Here is a 27,500-nt window from a genome sequence, read left to right on the forward strand (position 1 = left end):
CGTGCGTGCGTGCGTGCGTGCGTGCGTGCGTGCGTGCGTGCGTGCGTGCTTGTGTGTCATAGTGGATTCAGTGACATGTACAGATGTACATTGTGTGAATTATGCTCACTGTAACAGTATATATGTTACAGGGTGAATGGAGAACCAGGTAGATTGAAGAAGGCGCGTTCGTTTTTACCACCCACCCAGCAATTCTGTAGAAGCAACACTAGAGGGAGCCACAAGCCAGGCTTGTGCACAAACATATATGGCTGCGACCACACACACACACAGTCACACACACACACACACACACACACACACACACACACACACACACACAAGCGCACACACACGCGCACGCGCTCATGCTTTTTTTGGTTTATTGAAAGCAGGACTGTTAAGATACTTTTATTGTGTTCTGGCTTTTGTTTTACTTTCTCCCTGACACACACACACACACACACACACACACACACACACACACACACACACACACACACACACACACACACACACACACAGTGATCCATGAAAAGAACTATTCTGTCCCTATCGGTTTACAACTCAAACGGCGCTGAGTCGACTAGTAGAGCATCGGCCGGTCAGCGCGGGCACTCGCGCCTGGAGGCGCGAGGGCGCGCTTCCTCTGCCTCAAGTTCCACTAAGTCGGCGCGCCTCCGTCGTGGACAAGCGTGTGCGTGTGCACGCGCGTTCAGCGTTCCCCTAGCGTAGCTTCCTGGTTGCTATGTGGGGGGGAACAACAAAAGACAGACAGGTCCGCGTCGGCACATCAAAGCCCCGCCTCTCCGCGTTCTCCTTCTCCTCCTCGGAGGAGGAGAAGGAGGACGGCTTATTTCGCGAGGAGGAGCTCCTCCTCGCGAAATAAACCGTCCTCCTTCCCCGAGGAGAAGGAGGACGGTTTATTTCGCGAGGAGCTCCTCCTCGCGAGCCTCAAGTAATAAACCCCCGCCTCGCAGCGCCGCGTCCTCCTTCTCCTCCTCCTCCTCGCGAGCCTCGCTAATAAACCCTATCTCGAAAAGCCCCGCCTCGCCCCGAAGCCCCGTGCCTAAAAACAAGCGCTCTGTCTTCAATCTACCTGGTTCTCCATTCACCCTGTGACATATACACTGCATATTGTCATCATCATGAACACCATGGAAGATGTTTGTTTTGTTTTGTTGTGATGCTCATGGTTGAAACAAGGTCTCTACAGTGTGTGAATTTACATTAGAGCACTGGTTCACAAACTTGTTTTATTTCAAGGACCCCCTTGAGTGTTCAAATGGAACCAAATGGACCCGTAAGGTTCCATTTGGTTCTATTTGTACACTCCCAGAGTTACAGATCTATAAGCGTCCATTTGGTTCCTTCTGTAACTATCGATCATTTAGCTGGGGATACCCTGGACCCCTCCAAGGACCCCTGGGGGTCACCTGGAGATCCCCGGACCCCACTTTGAGAACCACTGCATGACAGTACATGCATGAGGTCTTGTATTTGGTTGTTTGAGTTTTTTTGGGCGGTGAAACCGCCCCTATAAGTGAGGTTTGGATATTTGTACACCAAATCCTGTGCTGTGATTGGCCAAAAATGTACCCCGCCTAACCCTGCACTGTGATTGGCCAATCACAGTCTATTCAGGACTGTGATTGGCCAGTGTCATATGACACATGTGCATAGCCCTATATAAGAAACCATAACTTAAAAAAACCCATACATTTGTTTTTTTTAAGTTATGGTTTCTTCCATCATAAAGAGTGTTTCAATAAATGTATTTATTTTTTGTACATGATTGGTTGACTCCATTCAGTATTGTGATTAGCTATCAAGGCACCGCCCACTTCACACTGGGTGTGATTTTGTATCCATGTGGACTGTTGTGTTATTGTATGTGTGGTTCATCATGATACACACACTGTTGTGTTATTGTGTGTGTGGTTCATCATGGTACACACACTGTTGTGTTATTGTTTGTGTGGTTCATCATGATACACAGACAGGTCACATATATTTATACAAAGCCTATTATGGAGTCTAATATAATAACATTCCAGCCAACATGTCTATGTGGGGCCCATATTAAAAGGATATTTCACTTTCAAACATGATTGGGGTCATGTGAACGTCTGCTCGGACAGTCAAAGCATGGCCGCCCACCCTAGAGTCTGCCTGACGTTTCTTCCAGTTAAGGGGGAGTTTTTCGTTGCCACTGTCACAAAATTGCTTGCTCAGGGTGGGACAATGTAGGGTCTCTGCTCTACATGTAAAGTGTCTTGAGACAACTTGTTGTGATGTGAGACTTTAATAAAATTGAATTGAATTGAAGTTTGAAGTTATAATGGGTTGTATAGGAAGGGTGGCGCGTCTGTTAAAATGAATATCAAATATCTATCTGAAGCAAGCAACTTCTTGCTTGCCTGGGGTCCTCACAAAAGCCAGAGTAGACGTTCAAATGACCCCAAACATGTTTGAAAGGGAAATATCCCTTTAAGGGTTAAACACAGTCTGAAATTATTGGACCCAAGTGGGCTTGACTAAAGGTTCCACATGGGCCCCACCTATGTTTATCCTTATGGGCTTGAAGTGGGTTCTGCCTGGGCCTTAGGCAGGCTCCAACAACTGGGAGATGTATGTGAGACCCATGTAGTCCCTATTAATGGATAAATGCAGGCTGAAATGATGGGTCCCAAGTGGGCTTGTCTGCGGGTTCCACTGTGTATGACTGAGTGCATTTGATTCAAATAGGCTATAGGCTGGGTGTGGCTGTGATCTCCCATCTATTGAATATCTATATGTGTATCTGTGAGATGTGCAGTCTTTATTTTCATGTGTGACAGTGATAAGAGGCAGAGCAGATCAAAGTAGTTGTTCAGTAGATTCTGGACAGTCCAGATGAAACTTATCAGGACAAACTACGCTCCAGTGTAATCTCCAAGGTATTTATGTATTTATTCTCAGCAGTGGCGTCTTGGCATGTTGATGTTTGGGAACCACATCCAACACATAAACACACAGAGGCTTGGTGTGTGTGTGTGTGTGTGTGTGTGTGTGTGTGTGTGTGTGTGTGTGTGTGTGTGTGTGTGTGTGTGTGTGTGTGTGTGTGTGTGTGTGTGTGTGTGTGTGTGTGTGTGTGTGTGTGTGTGTGTGCGTGTGCGTGTGCGTGTGCGTGTGACGGCCGAACTATCTACACCAGACTTTTCAAAGAGTGCATATGTGTGGTGCGTACAGCGAGTTTGTTTAGATCCAATTGATATCAATGATACAGCAGACAGAGGGAGGGGAGGGACAAGCTGTTGCTTTTTTTGGGGGGGGGGTGTTGTGGATGTGTGTGTTGGTGATGGGGGGTGAATGGTGACACTAACAGTGAATTCACAGCAGCAGTGCTATGATGCAACTTGACTCTGTAAGCATCCATGATAATACATTAGGTTGATTAGAGTTATGCCATGTTCTATTCATAATGTTAAGTTAAAATGTATGGTCTATTTATAATGTTAAGTTAAAATGTATGGTCTATTCATAATGTTAAGTTAAAATGTATGGCCTATTCATAATGTTGTGAATTGTGCGTGTGGTTCATCATGGTACACACACTGTTGTGTTATTGTGCGTGTGGTTCATCATGGTACATACACTGTTGTGTTATTGTGTGTGTGGTTCATCATGGTACACACACTGTTGTGTTATTGTGTGTGTGGTTCATCATGGTACACACACTGTTGTGTTATTGTGTGTGTGGTTCATCATGGTACACAGACGGTTCACATATATTTATACAAAGCCTATTATGGAGTCTAATATAATAATATTCCAGACAAAATATCCATATGGGGCCCATTTAAAGGGATATTTCACTTTCAAACATGATTGGGGTCATGTGAACATCTGCTCGGGCTTTTGGGAACACCTCAGACAGTCGAAGCATGGCCGCTCACCCTAGAGCCTGGGTCTGCCTGACGTTTCTTCCAGTTAAGGGGGAGTTTTTCGTTGCCACTGTCACAAATTTGCTTGCTCAGGGTGGGACAATGTCGGGTCTCTGCTCTACATGTAAAGTGTCTTGAAACAACTTGTTGTGATTTCAGACTTGAAAAAATTTGAATTGAATTGAATGAATTGAATTGAATTGAATTGCATTGAATTGAATTGAATTGAATTGAATTGAATTGAATTGAATTGAAGTTACAATGGGTTTGTATATAGGAAGGGGTTGTGTCTGTTAAAATCAATATCACATATCTAAATACTGAATAAAGCAACTTAAAAACTGCCTGGGATCCTCACAAAAGCCAGAGTAGACGTTCAAATGACCCCAAACATGTTTGAAAGGGAAATATCCCTTTAAGGGTTAAACACAGTCTGAAATTATTGGACCCAAGTGGGCTTGTCTGCAGGTTCCACATGGGCCCCATTTATGTTTGTCCTTATGGGCTTGAAGTGGGTTCTGACTGGGCCTCCAACAACTGGGAGATTTATGTGAGACCCATGTAGTCCCTATTAATGGATAAATGCAGGCTGAAATGATGGGTCCCAAGTGGGCTTGTCTGCGGGTTCCACTGTGTATGACTGAGTGCATTTTATTCAAATAGGCTATAGGCTGGGTTTGGCTGTGATCTCCCATCTATTGAATATCTATATGTGTATCTGTGAGATTTGCAGTCTTTATTTTCATGTGTGACAGTGATTAGAGGCAGAGCAGATCAAAGTAGTTGTTCAGTAGATTCTGGACAGTCCAGATGAAACTTATCAGGACAAACTACGCTCCAGTGTAATCTCCAAGGTATTTATTTATTTATTCTCAGCAGTGGCGTCTTGGCATGTTGATGTTTGGGACCCACATCCAACACATAAACACACAGAGGCTTTGTGTGTGTGTGTGTGTGTGTGTGTGTGTGTGTGTGTGTGTGTGTGTGTGTGTGTGACGGCCGATCTACACCAGACTTTTCAAAGAGCACATATGCGTGGCGCGTACAGCACATTTCTTTATCTCCAATTGATATCAATGATACAGGCTACACCAGGCGCGCGGCTACGCGGGTCCCGTGTGTGTGCGTGTGTGCACTTATTCTTTGGTGTAGATTAGCCGTGAGTGTGTGAGTGCGACGTGTGTGTGTGTGTGTGTGTGTGTGTGTGTGTGTGTGTGTGTGTGTGTGTGTGTGTGTGTGTGTGTGTGTGTGTGTGTGTGTGTGTGTGTGTGTGTGTGTGTGTGTGTGTGTGTGTGTGTGTGTGTGTGTGTGTGTGTGTGTGTGTGTGTGTGTGTGTGTGTTGAGGGAGGGAGGGGGGAGGGGTTTGAAGCAGAAGCAGACAAACTACTGCTTCCTGTGGTGAGAGAGAGGGTGGAAGAAGAGGTATACAGCAGACAGGGGGAGGGGAGGGGCAAGCAGTTGCTTTGGGGGGGGGGGGTGTTGTGGATGTGTGTGTTGGTGATGGGGGGTGAATGGTGACACTAACAGTGAATTCACAGCAGCAATTCACAGCAGCAGTGATATGATGCTACTTGACTCTGAAAACATCCATGATAATACATTAGGTTGATTAGAGTTATGCCGTGGTCTATTTATAATGTTAAGATAAAATGTATGGTCTATTCATAATGTTAAGATAAAATGTATGGCCTATATGGGGCCTTTTCTGCTTCATTCTATTCTTTATTGATATAGTCCACAGTGTAGAGATAGTAAGCAGGGACTGAGAGTTAGGGAGTGACATCAAAGTCTACATGGTACACACTTTAACCACTCAGATATCGATGGCCCCATAATGTGTAAAGTCCATTCACACAATACAGACATATCTGTCTTCAGCCTTTTGTTTCTATCCTGAGTGTGGCTTCATTACATATTGAATTTAATATTTTCTATAGTTAGATTGTATCATCAGTATTGTATTTATTGGGGTTTATAGAGTTACATGTGTCATTGTGCCCGTCATGGCAAGCAGAGGTGTGTGTGTGTGTGTGTGTGTGTGTGTGTGTGTGTGTGTGTGTGTGTGTGTGTGTGTGTGTGTGTGTGTGTGTGTGTGTGTGTGTGTGTGTGTGTGTGTGTGTGTGTGTGTGTGTGTGTGTGTGTGTGTGTGTGTGTGTGTGTGTGTGTGTGTGTGTGTGTGTGTGTGTGTGTGTGTGTGCGTGCGTGTGTGTGTGTCATAGTGAATTCATTGGCATGTTTTTTTTTTGTTGTTTTCAAGGACCCCCTTAAACTATGAGAGTGTACAAATGGAACACAATAGACTGTAAGGGTCCATTTGGTTCCATTTGTACACTCCAGAGTTACAGATTTGTAAGGGTCCATTTGGTTGCTATTGTAACTGTCAATCATTTAGCTGGGGACCCCTCCGGAACCTTCCCTGTTCTCCAGACCTCACTTCGAGAACCACTACATGACAGTACAAGCATGAGGTCTTATTAATGGCATTTGGTTGTTATCTGTTGTGTTATTGTATGTGTGGTTCATCATGGTACACAGACTGGTCACATATATGTATACACAGCAGTATGGAGTCTCATATAATAATATCCCAGCCAACATGTCCAGGTTGGGCTCATATAGGATACATTCAGGCTGAAATGATGGGTCCCAAGTGGGCTTGTCTGCGGGTTCCACTGCATATGACTGAAAGTGCATTTGATTCAAATAGGCTGTAGGCTGGCTCTAGCTGTGATCGCCCACCTTTTGGAAATCTACAGTATACGTTTATCAGTGAGATTTGCAGTCTTTACTTTAATGTGTGACAGTGATTAGAGGCAGACCAGATCTAAGTAGTTTTTCACTAGATTCTTGACAGTCCAGATGAAAATGATCGGGACAAACTTCCACCCCACGTCACTTCTCCTACTTAAAACTCTACTGCTTGCTGATTGGCTCGAATCAATGGCTAGTCGACGGCCAGTTGTTGAATTGAACATTAAGAACTGTATTTAATGTGTTGAATTCATGTGAACATGCTGTCATTTAAATGTCTGTCTGCCTCTATGTCTGTGAACAGATAATCACTCCCAGGTTCCAGTAGTAGGCCAAGGAGGAACCTTCACCCCACATTATTCAAATCATCCCTGTGGTGGCCCTATAACAGGCATTATAAAAGCCATATCAAAGGATTTTCGGCCATGGTTTGTGGGAGGGGCCCGTTTTGCACAAAATGTCACAGATCATGAACACAGCGCCCCATCAGCTCCAAATGTGAATCACACATTTAGGAGCCCCTAAACAACACAGAGCCAAAAGTGATTGCACTTGCACCCATAGGGGGCGCTACACATGCTAGACAGCTGCACCCCACGACTGACACAGGCCTGGTTAGACAACCCGGCCTGGCGGGAATCTGTATGCGCTAGTTTGATAGTTTTATGTGAGTTCTGTTATAAATCCCAGTTCCTCATTCCCACCCTGTGAATGTCACATAAATAGCAGCAAACAGTAGAAACAAAGGACATCATGTCCTGTATTTAAACAGATAAACCACAACCAACCAGCTGTTACAATTAAGCTCATTTAGTTGTTTATGTTTCTCATCAGCTCTCCAGGTTGAACCAACACACACCACAACAGGTAAGTCTGTCTTTCTGTCTGTCTGTCTGTCTGTCTGTCTGTCTGTCTGTCTGTCTGTCTGTCTGTCTGTCTGTCTGTCTGTCTGTCTGTCTGTCTGTCTGTCTGTCTGTCTGTCACATTTGAACCAGTTAAATATGGTGACATTTTGTATTTAAAGTGAATAAAAAGGTCAGTCAGTAAATACAGCAGCTTCACTGTGTCAGTGGTTTGACATGAAGGGAGGAAACACATCACAACATTTTCAAAGATGGTGATTAATGTAATAACTACATTTAAAATTTATGTATCTAAAACAGTCTCAATACATTCTGTTGTAATTTGACCAGTAGCTTTGCTGACTTGTCTTCATTGTTGTCTGTTGTATATTGGTTGTAGAATAGAAGTGCTTTTAACCACTTAAGACCTATTTATTTAGTTGTGCAATGAACATCTATTTGTCTCATACTCATCCATGTATGAACAGTGAAATATTGTAATGATAAACATCAGTCTAGCTTTGCAGGGTGTGTGTATGTTTAAATGTAAACCAACTCAAATGTAATGTCTCACTTTCTCCAGAGGTGGAGCCCTTCCTCATCGTATCCACCGACTCCAACCTGATGAAGATCAACTTGGACGGCTCCAGCTCCACAGAGCTCAAACAGGTGAAAAACATTGGACATAACAACACACCCTATGTAATCCTAAACAATATTCTACACACACTGCTTTTGACATGCTGGAATGTATTCCTTTCTGAGACTAACACAATGCTGTGGTTTGACAGGGCTTGGGGGGAGCACAGGCTCTGGCCTTTGACTATCAGCAGCAGATGATCTACTGGACAGAAGGGTTCCCCTACTACAGGATCAGTCGCATGCACATCAGTGGCAGTGACGTCCAGGTCAGTGTGACAATGACAACGATGAGGATGAATGACAGGGAAGAGAAACCAAATGAACAATACTAATATAATGTAAATACAGACCCATTTTCATGAGTCCCGAGTAAATATCCTAGTTTTATTATAATTTTATATAATGTTATATAATTATAATAAAGTAGTGTCGCATCACAACCCGTAGTGAGCTTATAAATCGTCTATTTTCACTATAGTTTGGGTCCCAGGGAGACATGAATGTATCTTTTGGGTTTCAAACTAAAAACTTTGGGAACCACTGAGTTAGTGTACAAAACATGTGCTCTTTATGAACTCTAAAATAAAAAATAAACAAAAAGCTAATAAAACAGATCTACAAGCTCACAGCGTGTCGCAATGCAACGCGTTGTAAGCTCGTAGATCAGCTGTTTTTAAAAATAAACATTCAAAATCTTGAAAATATGTGCAAAGAAAGCTAAAGACATTTGTGGAAAAAAATATACAATATCCTATTAACCCATTGATACCTGGAACGCATCCGTGTCACTTTAGATTTATTTGGCTATTCAAAAATAGCAGATCTACAAGCTCATAGCGCGGCACCGAGTGCCGCGCTACGAGCTTGTAGATCTGCTATTTTTGAAAAATCGTGAAAACATTTTTTTTTGATTTTTTTTCCAAAAACTGTTAGGATTTAGATTTTTTTAAAGAATCGTCTCAGGTCTTAAAGGGTTAAGGAAATAAGGCAAAACAATGCCGAAAGAATTGTATAAAAATATAACAATAAAACATGGTGAGTATATTAAAAATGTATGGTTCATTGACAGGTCCTTCACAACACGTTGATCAGAGAACCAACCAGTCTGGCTGTTGATTGGGTGGGAGGTAACCTGTACTGGTGTGACAGTTACACCATAGAGGTGTCCAAACTAAACGGGTCGTACAGAACAGTCCTGGTCAACACCGGTCTGGACCGGCCACGGTCCATGGCTGTGGATGTACGCTACGGGTAAGAGCACTTTAACAAAAGGTCTAGAGTCGACCGAGCCTTCGCTGCGGCCGCCCCGAGGCTCTGGAATAGCCTTCCTTTTAATATAAGAGCCTCTGAGTCCATAGACATTTTTAAATCACTATTAAAGACCTAATTCTTCTCCCTGGCCTTTGAACACAGTTAACTCATTGAGTGCCATTAACGTGTTTCACGTGTTTTAGCGCTATGGTGCAATGTGCCATTAACGTGTTTCACGTGTTTAAAAAAAAAAAAAAAAAAAAAGAAAAAAATCCTGAACCCAAGATATCATTATCTGAAGATTTGCAGCTCCATCCACTCCTTGTTTAACTTATAACTGAAAAAGGCTGTATCTCGCTTCCTAAGCACTTTTGTTTTACTACATTTTAAATTTTAATAAAAATTGTAATGGCCAGAAATAGATATGAATAATTATGGCACTCAATGAGTTAAACAGTTACAGCACAACTATATATATATCGTATTTTTGCACTTTTGTAACATTGTTGTTTTGATGTGTTGAATAGCACTTTGGTTGGCCTTGGTCATTGTAATGTGCTCTATAAATAACATTTGAGTTGAGTTGAGTTGACTGTGGTGACATCATGAACCTCACACTGGCCCTCATTTATCAACGCGGTGCAGACCAAATAATGAGCGTACGGCGAGATCACCGCAACTTTCGGCATTTATCAATATATCCTGACGTTGATTTCAGCCTACCGTACGCTGAGATCTCACGTCTGGTCGATAGTTGTTGAAGTTGGCTGCGCCCGTTTATTCCATTCTAGACCTGCGGAGCAGCATTGTCTGACTGTCTGTCTGACATGTATCTGGACACATATATATCCACTCCAAAATGTATATCTACACTAATAAACAATCCCTGTGAAAATATATCATTTTATAAACTAATTTAAACAAACTGCTTTAACAGTCATTCGGTTAAGCTTGCATATCTGGCTGCATTGGCTATTTCAAGATAGCAGATCTACAAGCTCACAACGGGTCGCATCGCGACGCGTTGTGAGCTTGTAGATCTGCTTTTTTCAAAATATACAAGCGCTTCTGCGAGAGAATTTTCGGGAGTCCCGACTATCTTTTCATGGATAGTGAGGTCTACAAACTTACAGTAGCTTGTCCTATGTTATGGAGTTATGGCATAAAGAGTTATGTAGGCTACACAACCTGGCTGGGTTAAGGATATAAACCTGACGCTCCAATTTCTTGTTAACGTGGCGGCACGGGATCACTGCATTCCGCCAGAGTCTCATGGGGGAAAGCCTACATGACTGCTTTATTTAGTGTAACTCGAACGCGCACTGCTCGGTATGGGGTAAATAAATGGGTATACAAACGTATTCCATTCATGGCGATGTGATTGGTATCATAATATGTCCTTCATGTAGGCTACAAGCCTGCCTACGTGACAAAGATTGTACCGCTACGCTACGGATTACATGAAAGACACAGTTGGGCGGGCGTGTGTGTGTGTGTGTGTGTGTGTGTGTGTGTGTGTGTGTGTGTGTGTGTGTGTGTGTGTGTGTGTGTGTGTGTGTGTGTGTGTGTGTGTGTGTGTGTGTGTGTGTGTGTGTGTGTGTGTGTGTGTGTGTGTGTGTGTGTGTGTGTGTGTGTGTGTGTGAGTGTGTGAGAGAGAGAGAGGCGTGTGCGTTTGTGGCAAGGCGAGTGGGGGAAACTCTTTCTTATTGGCTTTCCATGCTTTGTTCGGTCGTATTCTGGTTCTTCATGTCGTAAAATCGGGGCGTTTTGAGAATATATAAGGGCGTGTTATTTGAATGACGCTCTTTTTTAGACTTGAGATTTATCAAAGCTCCGACCTAATGTGCGCTAGGATTGGCTGTATAGGATCCTTTGATAAATGTGACTGCGACGTTGGTGTACGGCCGCATTTATGGAAAAATATAAGCCGTTTTTTACGCTCCGTTGATAAATGAGGGCCAATGAATTTATCAACCATCCTATACAACACCATGGATACAAGAATACATAAAACGGATGTCTTTGCATTATTCTCGCGAGCCAGACTGTTGCCTCACAACATTTTTAAATGCTTCCGTCATACAGTCTGGAGCACCAAAGCTCTGAAAATGATCAGAGGATAAAGCAGATGTGACGCCTCCTCCCCACTTTTGTTTTGTACAAATTTGTCCTAATATAAATCAAAATGATCAGCATATTTAGCTTGCTGCTTATCAGGAATGGAAATTCTAATGTAAAATGTAAAGTATTTTTGTGAACGGAAATGACAAAAAGCTTCCTTTCTCTGATTTGTAGTTCCATACTCTTTATAGCATTCAGAGATGGTGGAATAGTTGTCTGGCTACACGAGACTAACATAGCATCGTAATCTGTTCCTCTTGCAGATCTAAGTTTAAAAAGTCACTGAAATGATTCATATAAAATGTTTTCAAAATATTGTAGTACAAGAACAATGTCAGTAGTTTCATGTAAGTCGTGACTCACTGAAAAAGTGCTCTAAATTGAGTGTAGAATACTTTCTCGTGATTGGCTGTACTTTCTGGAGCTCCTATGAGATATACTCCAAACATATTACACTTAAGTAGACTAAAACAAATCATAAAAAACATGTAAAACATTTTCGTACAATGTATGAACCAAGGTTGTTGTGCATTTTTCATGATTTTTATTTAGTTTTGACGTTTGTTTTAATACATTTTAGCGTTTGTTTTTTATTGCAATGTGGGGCAAGACTAAAAAAGCTCTGAAAAATGCTGAAAATATCAAATTGTTTTGAACTTGTAGATCTGTTTTTTCACTATGTATGAATTAACATTATGGCTATTGACAAAGACCAAAACTAACATGTGCTCTATGATTTTCGTTAGTTTTGTAAACACACACTACAGTTTCTGTTATTATCGTTTTTTGTAAAGCCTTGTTTTAAGTTTTTATTTCAGTTCATTCAAATGTTTGTTCTTCTTTTTGGATCCTAGTTTGTGTTATTTCATTACTTTTAGTTAAAGGTAGGGTAAGTGATTTACTTTGGTTAAAATAAGTGTTAAATAGCTCTATATTCTGATAGTACTCATTGCTATAGTGTTTGTTCAGTAAAAGGAGTCTCCATGTCTCTCCAGCTCTTTATTAAACAGAAAATGCATTTTCAGTGCTCTCTCCTGATTGGCTTAAATGTTGTCACCTACCTGAAAATGTACTATATTATGTTTACTAAAGAGCTGGAGAGACCCCTTTGACCAAACAAACGCTCTGTAGCAATGATTAATATCAGAATATATTTTTAACCTTAAACATTTAAACAATTAAACAATTTGTAACCTTAACCTAAAAAAAAAAATATATATATATATATATATATATATATATATATATATCACTTACCCTACCTTTAACTATAATAACCCTGGTATGAACTCTTCATCATATTGTATGTCCACTAGTACTGTACAGTACTGTATGTGTGATTAGTTGTGAATAGTGACCTGACACAGTGTCTCCCTGACAGATACTTGTACTGGTCAGACATAAGTGACAACAACCCCCACATAGAGAGGATGGGGATGGACGGCACCAACAGGGCAGTCATTGTGAAGGATAAGATCTCCAAGCCCTACGGCCTGACGTTAGACTACATCAACGATCACATCTATTGGACCAACGAGAGGAAATACATTGAGTTTGCCAACCTGGATGGAACCAACAGACACACAGGTAACACACACACACACACACACACACACTGGGTGAAAAGAGCCCTGCAGGCCCGTCGGGACCCGACCAGGGCCCGGCCCGCCGATACGGGCCGGGCTAGGGCCGTTTCTGTATTTGACGATCGGGCCCAGGGCCAGGCTCGGGCTCAAGGAACATTTTGCGCAGTTAATTTCACCCTGCAGTAATGTGATCCACCTCTCTTGAAACCCCGGTATAGTGATCCTCATCATGTGCGCTCACTGCGCTGGCCTCCTAGACTGCAGCTGCTGCACGCTGCTAGTAGTAGTCACGTGACAACAACACCACACACACAGCACACACACCAAAGGCCACACACACATGTTGTTGAACAATGGACAAGCAGAAGATAAAGGAAAAGTTGGCTCGCGGGGAGCTCCAAGCAGTCACAAATACTGCAGGAAAATCTGAAGCTTGGAAGCAGTTTGATTTAATTACTACTCTAACAAATGATCAAGTTGGTTTTGCACAGTGCAGAAAATGTAAACAGGTCCTTGCGTACAAGTTGGATAGCAACCTATCAAACGGGTGTGACCCAGGACGAGGTGCATGAGCCAGCAGATGTGACAGACACCCTGCCACCAGCAGCAAAAAAAAGACAAATTTGAAGCAGAGTGGGAGAATGTCACCACGGGTGACAACACAGACATGGATGAGGTCAAAATATACCTCAACCTTCATGGCGCTTGTGACTCAAAATGAGGAGTAGAGTTTGTGTTTGTGTATATGGACAGGAACTATTTTTGCAATATTGTTCTTCACAGTTTACCTCACAGAAAGGAAGGCCGTAATCATTTTTTTTTTGCTGCTGGCTGGATCACGCAAAGGTCACGCTGCTGCCTAAACTTGATTTGATTAGGCTTATGCTTAGGCTTCTGCTTCTTCTTTCTGTAGCCTAACACTATTAGAAGACTAATATTTGTGAGATTTTTTGTTGGTGAAAATGTATGTTAATTGACTTTGCCTATTTGTTGGTGGATCACTACGCCTTTATAGCTTGGCTTGCATGCCATTTAGTGTTTACGTAGCCCTCAGCCAATTAATCTGTCTATTAGCCTACTATATTCTATTATGCTTATTTAGTATTGTACTTATTTGCTGCTGGATCACTCACTAACTGAGTTATTTTATATGTTTTATTGTTTAAGCATCTCTCTCAGTAGCCTGAGCATTTTTGTTGTTGCACTTTGTTTATACAGGACTGGCATCACACACTTTTATTCCTGGTCTCACGTAACAGTTGTATTTTTGCTTTATTGTTTACTGTTTACTTATTTGTTGCTGGAGGTAACGACTTTATCGTTTTTATTGTTGGATAAACAGCTTTACGTTTACAGACCTCTCTGTCCTTAATTTAGCTGCTTTATATTGGCATGCAATTTAAGGCATGCCATGAACGCACCTTAATAGTAGTAGTTAAGTTTAATAAAACTACATCTACTTTTTAGTGTGATGTGTGTATTCTTGTCTTTTTATGGGTTTGTTTTTATCGGAGCGCGAGAGTGCAGCTGCTGCGCGCACCAGTGAAAGTGCACGCTCGAAAATAATTAATTAATAATAATAAATATATAGGCCTTTAGCTGTAAAATTGCGCCACCTATCGGACCACACACACACACGCACACACACACACACACACACACACACACACACACACACACACACACACACACACACACACACACACACACACACACACACACACACACACACAATATTCTTTGTAATACTTTGTTAATTCATGTTATATTAATGTGACTCTTTTGGTTTTGTGTGTCTGTAGTTGTGAGTCAGGACAACATCTGGACTATTACTCTATTTGAGGATCACATCTACTGGATAGACAGGGAGACCAGCTCCATCTACAGAGCCAACAAGACTCAGGGAACCAACAAGATCAGTCTCATCAGCAACCTGGACAGACCATCTGACATCCACATGTACCACCCCTATCGACAACCTGAGGGTCTGTATAACCTACTGTATACAACACTCTCATTATTACCTTCATGCTGTTTTATTACTTTTATGTATTTAGTGTATTATTCTGATCTGTTATGAAAAGTGCTATAAAAACAACCCGACATCCCTATTCTGGCAATGTTTTTTTTTTCTTTTTGAGCGGTGCCAGCCGCTCTAAAAAGTGACCGATTGTGTACACACACAGGCTCACTCAGCACATGTGTGCACGAAGCGTGCATGTGTGTGTGCACACAATAAAATGACCGATCTACAATTTGAGTAGAAGTACTTTAAGTACTTAAAAGTAACTAAAGTGACTAAAAAGTAACTGCCCCCCAATTAAATTACTAAAATAGTGAAAACAACAGATGTACAAGCTCATATTGCATTGCGATGCAGAATGTTCTGAACTTGTAGATCATTTTTTCATTGGTGTTTCTTGGGCACAGTCTGAAAAGCTCTGTTGTAACGTATAGGTGTGTGTTCTCATGTTCATTACATGTGTGCATGTTTTCTCCACCCTGCAGTGTCTGGTCATCCATGTCAGACCAACAATGGAGGCTGCAGTAACCTGTGTCTGCTCTCACCTGGAGGAGGCTACAAGTGTGCCTGTTCCACCTACTTCTACTGGTCAGCTGACAACAAGCAGTGCATGTCCAGCTGCACTGCCAGCCAGGTGATTCACCTCTAACTCAGCTTCACTTGTGTTACTCTGTATGACTTCATGTCTCATGCCTGCTTTTGATACATTACTGATTCTAAACATAATCCTCTGTCTCTCCCTTCAGTTTGTTTGTCAGAACTACAAGTGCATTCCATTGTCATGGAAATGTGACACAGTAGATGACTGTGGGGACCGGTCAGATGAACCTGCTGACTGCTGTGAGTAGAGACTGAAAATTACCTCAATGTTCATGCTTTATTATTACAGTTATTGTTTATGTATACTCCAATATCTTTTGACAGTTTCTGACACCCGTATAAAGTTGTACCTAGGTTCCATTTTAAAGGCAAATCTTTCAAGTGATAAAATGGCAACGAAAGTAAACAAAAAAGTCAACCAAAGAATACTATTTTTGTACAGGATATCCTCACTGGTCAGTAAGAATACATTATCAATTCAAAGTCACTTCAACTATGCATGCACCTCATGGTACCATAGCACCACAAAGGCCTTAAAAATAAGACTCCAGGAATCCCAAAACAAACTGGTCAGGCCTTACATCTACAACTCATTTAACCCCTGCTTATTTTGCTAGGGTAGGATGGCTCAGGGTAGAGTACAGAGTACAGCAACTTTCAATGGGCCTGTTTTACCAGATACACTACACCACAAACACACCCATGTACCTGTCAAACTACTTCAAAAACGTCAATGACGTCCACAATCACAACACCAGAGGGAGGTCCACTAATCACGTTCAACCCAGATTTGGCTCAAACAAGGGGTGAAATTTGTTTTCCTGCTATGCCCAAAACATGTGGAACGCCCTACCATCAGTCGTAAAGGAGTGTGAATCCTTACTCTCCTTCAAAACTGCTCTAAAAGCACTTACTTACAATTCGAAACTGGCCCCTGTAAAAAGTCAACGGTGTTGTGGCGTATCAAAAATAGCAGACATACAAGCTCACATCGCGGCGCGTTGCGACGTGCTGTGAGCTTGTAGCTCTGATATTTTCAACGCACGACACCATCGTACAACGAATAGGCTATTTTATAACTGCAGCGAGCAGCAGCAGCCGAGCAGGCTGTCGGAATTAAACCACACAGTCAGAACATGAATATAAACTTTAAATGATTATGATTGTAACGGTTGTAGCCAACTACTTTATGCAAATAATAATATTAATAATAGGCTTAAATGATAAAATAGCCTAATAACAGCATTTTCCCAACCGGCCACGGTGGCCGGTGGCCAATTAAACATTTTACCGGTCAATGGCCGGTAAATACCGGCTAACGGAATCCCTGGCGTGCATGCGTGTGTGTCATAGTGGATTCATTGACATGTACAGATGTTTTGACTTTTTGTTTTGTTTTGTTGTGATGCTCATGGTTGAAACTAGGTCTCTACAGTGTGTGAATTTACATTAGAGCACTGGTTCACAAACTTTTTTTATTTCAAGGACCCCCTTGAGTGTTCAAATAGAACCAAATGGACCCGTAAGGTTCCATTTGGTTCTATTTGTACACTCCGAGTTACAGATCTATAAGCGTCCATTTGGTTCCTTCTGTAACTATCGATCATTTAGCTGGGGATACCCTGGACCCCTCCAAGGACCCCTGGGGGTCCCCTGGAGATCTCCGGACCCCACTTTGAGAACCACTGCATGACAGTACATGCATGAGGTCTTATAATGGTATTTGGTTGTTTGAGTTTTTTTTATCCATGTGGACTGTTATGTTATTGTGTGTGTGGTTCATCATGATACACACACTGTTGTGTTATTGTGTGTGTGGTACATCATGGTACACACACTGTTGTGTTATTGTGTGTGTGGTTCATCATGGTACACACACTGTTGTGTTATTGTGTGTGTGGTACATCATGGTACACACACTGTTGTGTTATTGTGTGTGTGGTACATCATGATACACACACTGTTGTGTTATTGTGTGTGTGGTACATCATGGTACACACACTGTTGTGTTATTGTGTGTGTGGTTCATCATGGTACACACACTGTTGTGTTATTGTGTGTGTGGTACATCATGGTACACACACTGTTGTGTTATTGTGTGTGTGGTACATCATGATACACACACTGTTGTGTTATTGTGTGTGTGGTACATCATGGTACACACACTGTTGTGTTATTGTGTGTGTGGTACATCATGATACACACACTGTTGTGTTATTGTGTGTGTGGTACATCATGGTACACACACTGTTGTGTTATTGTGTGTGTGGTTCATCATGATACACACACTGTTGTGTTATTGTGTGTGTGGTTCATCATGGTACACACACTGTTGTGTTATTGTGTGTGTGGTACATCATGGTACAGAGACTGTTGTGTTATTGTTTGTGTGGTTCATCATGGTACACACACTGTTGTGTTATTGTGTGTGTGGTTCATCATGGTACAGAGAATGTTCACATATATTTATACAAAGCCTATTATGAGTCTAATATAATAACATTCCAGCCAACATGTCTATGTGGGGCCCATATTAAAAGGATATTTCACTTTCAAACATGATTGGGGTCATGTGAACGTCTGCTCGGACAGTCAAAGCATGGCCGCCCACCCTAGAGTCTGCCTGACGTTTCTTCCAGTTAATGGCCCGTTCAAAGTCCCTAGATGGGTCTGAAACGTGCGTCAGGGGGTGAGGGATTCCGTCCGTTCTTTACGTACACATGCATAGTCGCTCACGTTATTTAGGGGTTATTTTATTTATTTTAAAGTGTACAGGCGTAATACACCTATTCATCCACCAGATGGCAGTCGCGAGAGTATGTACCATACCCATAATGCATCGCTACATTTTGAGACGGAAGTAGGAAGTAGTCAAGTAGCAACATTCAGCGTTGATGTTTGTTTACTTCAGTAGTCATGGATTGTGTTGCAAACATGTCGGACGCTGCTTTGGTTGCTGAAGAGGAACTGTTGTCGCTCATGCTTTTGAGAAGAAGGATAAGAAGAAGGAGACAAGAGAGGGAGAGGAGGCGCAGACAATGGTACGTCAGGCCATTAAATACAGAGCGACGCGTAGATGGGGAGTTTAATAGAATCATCCTGCGAATGAGACGAATAGACCCCGAACGGCACCATCAGTACTTTAGGATGTCCGTCGCTAAATTCGACGACCTGCTTCGTCGGGTGACGCCGTACATCCAACATGGAAACAACCACAGCAACCCTGTGAGTCCAGCCGAGCGCCTTGCTGTCACACTGAAGATTATTGCCCACGGCTACAGCCATCAGTCTGTGGCAGGAACCTTCTTGCTTGGCATTTCAACGGTGGCTGCGATTGTCAGTGAGGTATGCCAAGCAATATGGCTGGCACTGAAGGATGAGTTTGTTGCTTTCCCTACGGGAGCGGAGTGGTTGAGGCTGAGGACAGAATTCTGGGAAGACTGGAATTTTCCCAACTGTGTCGGGGCTATCGATGGCAAACATGTCCAAATCCAAGCACCAGTCAACAGTGGAAGTGCCTACTTCAATTACAAAGGTAATGTAACTTGAGTTAAAATGTATGAGCTTGTAGATCTGCTATTTTTGAATAGCCAAAGGCAGTGGCGTTTGGTGGATGCTAACGTTGACCTGGCCAGAACCGGGCCAGAACCGGTTTGACGGTTTTTAATGTCCACATTAACAATTCGGCCGAATGCAAATGAGCCCCATTTGAAAACAAAGACAACTTTCTGTGGTCGGCTACAACAGAATAGGGTGAGGGGCTGCTAATGTTGATTTTTAGTTTTTTAACCTTTTATACTTTGGCTTTTCAAAAATAGCAGATATACAAGGTCATAGCTTATATCTGTGATGATATTAAATGTTTGGTGCTATTTTATATGTTGATGAATTGAATTTTTACATTTCTGTCTAATAAAATATTCAATCAATCAATCTAGGTTACTTCAGCTTCATCCTGATGGCCGCCTGTGATGCCAGGTACAAGTTCACCTACATCGACATCGGTGCGTATGGACGAGACAGTGACGCTGGTGTCTTCTCAAGGAGCGTCTTCGGATCACAGCTAATCGATGGACAGCTCCCTCTTCCACGTCCATCGTTTCTGCCAGGAAGTGAGGTCATCGCGCCGCATGTTTTCGTCGCTGACGAGGCCTTTCCCACAAAAGTGAACCTGATGAGACCTTATGGAGGTGAGACTGCATTGCATCTATTGCCAGTGGTTTAAAGTAACTAAATACATTTACCCTAGTACACAGTTTTGAGGTACTTTTACTTTACTGAAGTATTTCCAATTGTCTATACTTATACTTCTACTCCACTACATCTCAGAGGCAAATATTGTACTATTTAAAACATACATTAACCACTTTAGCCCTATTTTATACCTAGGCTATTTGTAATGACAATATATCAGCTCCTATATATATAGTCTTATGTTATGATTTCTTTCTTTTACAGGGAGGAATCTGACAGGTGATGAGCGCATCTACAACTACAGGCTTTCGAGAGCACGGCGGGTGATCGAGAATGCCTTCGGTATTCTTAGGGCAAGGTGGAGGATCTTCGGGGGTCCCATGGAGTGTAGCATTGAAAAAGCTGAAGACATAACCAAGGCTTGTGTGGCGCTACACAATTACCTGACAGTCACTGACAGTGACACAGCTGTAGGGCCACGCTATGTGGACAACGCACTGGTGGACAGTGCCAGTGCTGATGGAGAATGGAGAGATATTGTTAGGGTTGATAACAACCTCCTTGGTCTAGCACGCAACACTGCAGCTCGAGCAACGAAAGATGGGTTGGCCGTTCGGAACGCTTTTAAAGATTACTTCCAGACGCCAGCAGGTAGAGTTGCATGGCAGGATAATGTCCTCCAGCAAGGCAGACTTAACCGCCGCTAACTGGAAAGTGGTCTATACTGGAGTGTGACTAAATAACCACAATGCAACTCTTTTTTTAAAATGTCCTCTATTTTAGTTTTATCGTTTATAGTTGCTACTCAAGTGCCTCACTGTTGCTTCAGATTTTATAAGAGTCCTCAGTTATTGTATCTTCTCATTGATGACCGTTCTTGTCCTTCCCCACTTTTAGTGTGCAGTGTTATTTTATCAGTGTGCAGTGCACACTGATAAAATAACACTGCAGTGTGCAGTGTATTCTGAAAATGTTCTTATTGCCCCCCGGTCAATAAGTGGTCTTCTGCTGCTATCTATTTAAATAAAGTGGTCATGATTGTACACTCAAAGTCACTTTGACCCGAAGGCCCTGGGTGAAAATTTCATGAAAATTTTCATTTTCATATCACATGTTTAGTACAGTAAATAAAGGCAAATAGAAGAAGTTTCATAGAGAACTTTTTTTTTTTACATACTTTTAATTCATGTTGAAAATGTTAAACCGGGTTAAAAGGACCCGAGGACCCTACGAGGGTTAAGAGAGTGGCATAGTCACTTTGATTTATCCAAAAGTATTATCAGTGTCCATCTGGTCACATTTGCCGTGTTCCCAGTTGTTACAATACTTCTATACTTTACTTGGAGCCTATTCATCACAACTTTCACTTCAATACATTTAAAACCAGAACATGTTTCTTTTACTCCACTTTGACACCTCATTACTCAAATCAGAATATAATCGCAAGTCTCATCATCATGGATTATTATCCAGACTGTTCATATAGTCAGGGGATATTAGCAGAAAGATTTCCAATCTTGGAATAAATTCCTTACCAAAAAAAACCTTCACCCATGTGTTTGGGGTCAAACTAGGGTGTTTTTATGATTCTGAATCCATTGCAAGCATTTGTTTTGCACCAAAACCACTCCTTGGGCTAAAAACAGCCATAGCCATCCTTGTCCAGGTATACTTTGTGTAAAAAGCCCATGAGATTGGGCTGTTTTTAGCCCAAGGAATGGTTTTGGTGCAAAACAAATGTTTGCAATGGATTCAGAATCATAAAAACACCCTAGTTTGACCCCTCACATGCTACTTAAAACAGAATTAAAATTTGATTTTTTTTGCCCTGCATGGAAATGCAGGGAAATGGTGGGTACCCCAACTTTCAGCAGCTGTCAAAAATTCTCCTAGGGGGACTGAATTTCAGTCTTTGTGCGATGTGTTACTAGACACCTTTACAAACACATTGGTGAAGATTTTTTTTGGTAAGAGAATTCCAAGATCCAACAGGTGCTCTCATCAAGACAAGATACCTGCTGTCCATTGTTCTATGCTGATGTATAAAATAGGTTTCAGGGGTTAAACTGATTTTGATGCTAAGCTGTTTTGCTGTGATGTCCATCTGCTGTGTATTTTCCACGTATTGTAGATCTCAACATGAGTGGAAATAAACCCTCTTTGTAGTGAAACAGACCTGAGTTGCAAGTGTACTTTTTTTTAATACAGAAGAGACTCCCAAGTGTCCCAGCAGCAAAGTGATAAAACACATAAGAGCACAAATAAAAAATATTTAAAAATAGATTAAATGCAAACAAATGTTTAGAAAACACAAGACAAAATACAAAATTAAGAGCACATGAAAACTATTAAAAACTATTAAATGCAAACAAATGAAAACAAGCATGCAAAAAAATCGAATAGAACTTCATTCTTTTTTACAGGGGTGCACAAAATGTCAGTGTCTGCCAAATGTCAGTGTACTGATGGGTACAACGGCTACTCTGACAATACAACAAGTACAACGGCTAGTACAACGGCTAGTTTCCGACTAGTACTGCGGTGGTTCTTGCTGCCAATAAGAAGCCATCAGTCGGTGGATCGACCGCGCAAATTTTTCTGCCTCTTCTGGCCCAACACTACAGAAGAACTCACCGAGACAAACCATAAGGCCTCGTTGCATGTGCTGGCATTCCTCTCTCTCCTGTCTGTCTGCGCTCTGTCTCTCTCTCTTCTCTCTCTCCTCGGCTATGTTCACAAGTCTTTCTAAAAGGGCAGAATCTTCCTCTTCCTCTAGGCATGGCCTCTTCTTCTTCCTCTTCTGCTTGGGAGTGCTTTGGGAACTGGAAGCTGAGGTTTGTATGCCAGACGGACAGGGGAGAGGCTCTTCTTGGCTTGGGGTGGCCCTGGGCTGAGCCAGGGTTTCTAGCCTGGAATATGTTAGGCTGCGGGAGGCTGCTAGTGCTGGAGTTCCAGGTCGAGAAGCCCTGTGCTGGCCAGAAGGATATGGTCGTGCAGGGGTTTGTTGGCTGGAGCGTGTTGGGCTGCTGGAGGCAGTTGGAGTTCCAGGTTGCGAAATGAGAGACTGGCTGAGGCTCTCAGATGCTCCCAAGCTGCTACTGTCCTCCTCATCAGAGTGTGCCTATAAAGAAGTCAGATAGTGGAGAATGTTAATTTCAACTGTATCTCACTGTGTTTACTTTTCAATTGTGTTTTGGATTGATAAATTGCACCACAAAAACTAATGAATGTTTTTTTTGGGGCTTGTTTCTAAAGTGTAGTTGCTTATTTGGTGCTTCTCAAACATTTTCATGTCATGGACCCCCAAATGAATATGTATTTGTCCCTAATCCCCCATCTTTAAATGTTTGGTGTCAGATGAGTCAGATTTGTGTTAGAATTTTTCTAAATATTCCACATTTCATTTCAAGATTATTTTTAAATAGCAGATCTACAAGCTCATAACACGTCGCAGTGTGAGCTTGTAGATCTGCTATTTTCAATTAGGTTTAGACAAAAACAATGCTTGGCACCCTACATGTATGTCTATTAAAGTATTCAGTCAATCAATAGGCTCGATTACTTTTTGTTGTTGTTGTAAAGACTTAAAGAAAGACGACGTCTGCCAAGTAGAAAAGATGACCGGAATGTTTGTTTTGCTGCTTACCGTGTCGCCGCTGACCGGGAAGTTTGTAGATGTATCTCGGTGCGAAATGTAGGTCTTTAGCCATGCCAGATCCGTGAGGATTTGCGGGACATCGGCGAGGGAAGCGCCAGCACCACTTCGCTTCGACAAGTTGTATTTCTTTAACTTTCTCGTGAAACGGTCTCGGACGTTTCTCCATTTTTTTTCTACGGTTATAGCGTCTGAATTTAATACCTCGGCAATCTGCCCCCAGCTGCCCTGGACTGTGTTTTTGTTCTTGTGCTCTGGGCTTGAACAGTCATAGAGCCATGGGTAGTCCCGCACTAGTAAGCAAAGTTGCTCCTCGAATGATGATTTTGCTGTCATCTTGGCGTTCTGAACATGACACAGACACTGTTGCTTTAATACACTTTGAGACGTCACTTCCTGTAGGTGGAAGTGATGTCATGCACCAACGTGGGTCTTTTTTTTGGAGAAAGAGGGGTAGAGGAAAACTTTTCCCCTTATACTGCCAACGTGCAGCAGTGGTACTACAGTGGTACTACAGTTAACGTGCACGTCAGCCTGACGGTGAATGTCGACTGCACGGACGGAAATCCTGGAGCCGTAAGTGACGGAGGGGGAGACAAAAACGGCAACGCAAGGAGCGCTGGCGCTCGTTACGTATTCTTACGTCCGACTATGAATGATACTTAAGGGGGAGTTTTTCGTTGCCACTGTCACAAAATTGCTCAGGGTGGGACAATGTAGGGTCTCTGCTCTACATGTAAAGTGTCTTGAGACAACTTGTTGTGATGTGAGACTTTAATAAAATTGAATTGAATTGAAGTTTGAAGTTATAATGGGTTGTATAGGAAGGGGTCGTGTCTGTTAAAATGAATATCAAATATCTAAATTCTGAATCAAGCAACTTAAAAACTGCCTGGGGTCCTCACAAAAGCCAGAGTAGACGTTCAAATGACCCCAAACATGTTTGAAAGGGAAATATCCCTTTAAGGGTTAAACACAGTCTGAAATTATTGGACCCAAGTGGGCTTGTCTGCAGGTTCCACATGGGCCCCATCTATGTTTGTCCTTATGGGCTTGAAGTGGGTTCTGACTGGGCCTTAGGCAGGCTCCTACAACTGGGAGATTTATGTGAGACCCATGTAGTCCCTATTAATGGATACATGCAGGCTGAAATGATGGGTCCCAAGTGGGCTTGTCTGCGGGTTCCACTGTGTATGACTGAGTGCATTTGATTCAAATAGGCTATAGGCTGGGTGTGGCTGTGATATCCCATCTTTATTTTCATGTGTGACAGTGATTAGAGGCAGAGCAGATCAAAGTAGTTGTTCAGTAGATTCTGGACAGTCCAGATGAAACTTATCAGGACAAACTACGCTCCAGTGTAATCTCCAAGGTATTTATTTATTTATTCTCAGCAGTGGCGTCTTGGCATGTTGATGTTTGGGAACCACATCCAACACATAAACACGTGTGTGTGTGTGTGTGTGTGTGTGTGTGTGTGTGTGTGTGTGTGTGTGTGTGTGTGTGTGTGTGTGTGTGTGTGTGTGTGTGTGTGTGTGTGTGTGTGTGTGTGTGTGTGTGTGTGTGTGTGTGTGTGTGTGTGTGTGTGTGTGTGTGTGTGTGTGTGCGTGCGTGCGTGCGTGCGTGCGTGCGTGACGGCCGATCTATCTACACCAGACTTTTCAAAGAGCGCATATGTGTGGTGCGTACGGCGAGTTTGTTTAGATCCAATTGATATCAATGATAGCGGCTACACCAGGCATGCGGATACGCGGGTCCCGCACGCATGGGGTTGAAGCAGAAGCACACAAACTTCTGCTTCCTGTGGCGAGAGAGGGGGTGGAAGGAGAAGTATACAGCAGACAGAGGGAGGGGAGGGGCAAGCTGTTGCTTTTTTTTGGGGACGGGGGGTGTTGTGGATGTGTGTGTTGGTGATGGGGGGTGAATGGTGACACTAACAGTGAATTCACAGCAGCAGTGATATGATGCTACTTGACTCTGTAAGCATCCATGATAGTACATTAGGTTGATTAGAGTTATGCCATGTTCTATTCATAATGTTAAGTTAAAATGTATGGTCTATTCATAATGTTAAGTTAAAATGTATGGTCTATTCATAATGTTAAGTTAAAATGTATGGTCTATTCATAATGTTAAGTTAAAATGTATGGTCTATTCATAATGTTAAGTTAAAATGTATGGTCTATTCATAATGTTAAGTTAAAATGTATGGTCTATTCATAATGTTAAGTTAAAATGTATGGTCTATTCATAAAGTTAAGTTAAAATGTATGGTCTATTCATAAAGTTAAGTTAAAATGTATGGTCTATTCATAATGTTAAGTTAAAATGTATGGTCTATTCATAAAGTTAAGTTAAAATGTATGGTTTATTCATAATGTTAAGTTAAAATGTATGGTCTATTCATAATATTAAGTTAAAATGTATGGTCTATTCATAATATTAAGTTAAAATGTATGGCCTATTCATAATGTTGTGAATTGTGCGTGTGGTTCATCATGGTACACACACTGTTGTGTTATTGTGTGTGTGGTTCATCATGGTACACACACTGTTGTGTTATTGTGTGTGTGGTTCATCATGGTACACAGACGGTTCACATATATTTATACAAAGCCTATTATGGAGTCTAATATAATAATATTCCGGACAAAATATCCATTTGGGTCCCATATTAAAGGGATATTTCACTTTCAAACATGATTGGGGTCATGTGAACGTCTGCTCTGGCTTTTGGGAACACCTCAGACAGTCGAAGCATGGCCGCTCACCCTAGAGCCTGGGTCTGCCTGACGTTTCTTCCAGTTAAGGGGGAGTTTTTTGTTGCCACTGTCACAAATGTGCTTGCTCAGGGTGGGACAATGTAGGGTCTCTGCTCTACATGTAAAGTGTCTTCAAACAACTTGTTGTGATTTCAGACTTTAATAAAATTGAATTGAATTGAATTGAATTGAATTGAATTGAAGCAGAAGCAGAAGCAGAAGCAGACAAACTACTGCTTCCTGTGGTGAGAGAGGGGGTGGAAGGAGAGGTATACAGCAGACAGGATGAGGGGCGGGTTGGGGCAAGCTGTTGCTTTTTTGGGGGGGGTGTTGTGGATGTGTGTTGGTGATGGGGGGTGAATTGTGACACTAACAGTGAATTCACAGCAGCAGTGCTATGATGCTACTTAACTCTGTAAGCATCCATGATAATACATTAGGTTGATTAGAGTTATGCCGTGGTCTATTTATAATGTTAAGATAAAATGTATGGCCTATATGGGGCCTTTTCTGCTTTATTCTATTCTTTATTGATATAGTCCACAGTGTAGAGATAGTAAGCAGGGACTGAGAGTCAGGGAGTGACATCAAAGTCTACATGGTACACACTTTAACCACTCAGTTACCGATGGCCCCTAAATGTGTAAAGTCAATTCACATACAATACAGATACCTCTGTCTTCAGCTTTTTGTTTCTTTCCTGAGCGTGGCTTCATTACATATTGAATGTAATATTTTAATAGAGTTACTTTTTATCATCAGTATTGTATTTATAGAGTTACATTGTGTCATCGTGCCCGTCATGGCAGGCAGGTGTGTGTGTGTGTGTGTGTGTGTGTGTGTGTGTGTGTGTGTGTGTGTGTGTGTGTGTGTGTGTGTGTGTGTGTGTGTGTGTGTGTGTGTGTGTGTGTGTGTGTGTGTGTGTGTGTGTGTGTGTGTGTGTGTGTGTGTGTGTGTGTGTGTGTGTGTGTGTGTGTGTGTGTGTGTGTGAGTGAGTGAGCCATAGTAGATTCAGTGACATGTACAGATGTATATTGTGTGAATTATGCTCAGTGTAACAGTATATATGTCACAGGACGATTGAATAACCAAGACGATTGAAGAAGGGCTTCGGGGCGAGGCGGGGCTTTGATGCGACGCGGACCTGTCTGTTGTTGTTCCCCCCCAC

General features: G+C 42.1%; 3 protein-coding genes across 3 annotated transcripts in view; all 3 read left to right on the top strand.

Moving 5' to 3' along the window:
* LOC308090076 (uncharacterized protein) overlaps nucleotides 1–14,940 on the top strand; it is a gene marked incomplete at both ends in the record, with an annotated part of 101,807 nt that extends 86,867 nt beyond the window's left edge. The window contains 5 exons of the mRNA XM_080435104.1: nucleotides 8,082–8,167; nucleotides 8,290–8,406; nucleotides 9,210–9,391; nucleotides 12,894–13,064; nucleotides 14,901–14,940. Of these exons, the coding sequence (XP_080291230.1) occupies nucleotides 8,082–8,167; nucleotides 8,290–8,406; nucleotides 9,210–9,391; nucleotides 12,894–13,064; nucleotides 14,901–14,940 (596 nt within the window). The remainder of the gene's footprint in view (nucleotides 1–8,081; nucleotides 8,168–8,289; nucleotides 8,407–9,209; nucleotides 9,392–12,893; nucleotides 13,065–14,900) is intronic.
* The window catches only part of LOC308090934 (uncharacterized protein), a 187,030-nt gene that overhangs the window by 88,875 nt on the left and 70,655 nt on the right, over nucleotides 1–27,500 (top strand). The gene's annotated exons all lie outside the window — the stretch shown is intronic.
* Nucleotides 2,530–15,969, top strand: LOC308090078 (low-density lipoprotein receptor-related protein 1-like; the record flags this gene model as incomplete). The annotated part of the gene is made up of 5 exons (XM_080435106.1): nucleotides 2,530–2,610; nucleotides 8,290–8,410; nucleotides 14,901–15,083; nucleotides 15,607–15,755; nucleotides 15,868–15,969. 5 exons carry the CDS (start codon nucleotides 2,530–2,532, stop codon nucleotides 15,967–15,969), a joined length of 636 nt encoding a protein of 211 aa, XP_080291232.1.

This window comes from Gymnoscopelus braueri, assembly GCF_963280865.1.
Source record: "Gymnoscopelus braueri genome assembly, chromosome: 8".
NCBI classification, from domain to species: Eukaryota; Metazoa; Chordata; class Actinopteri; order Myctophiformes; family Myctophidae; genus Gymnoscopelus; species Gymnoscopelus braueri.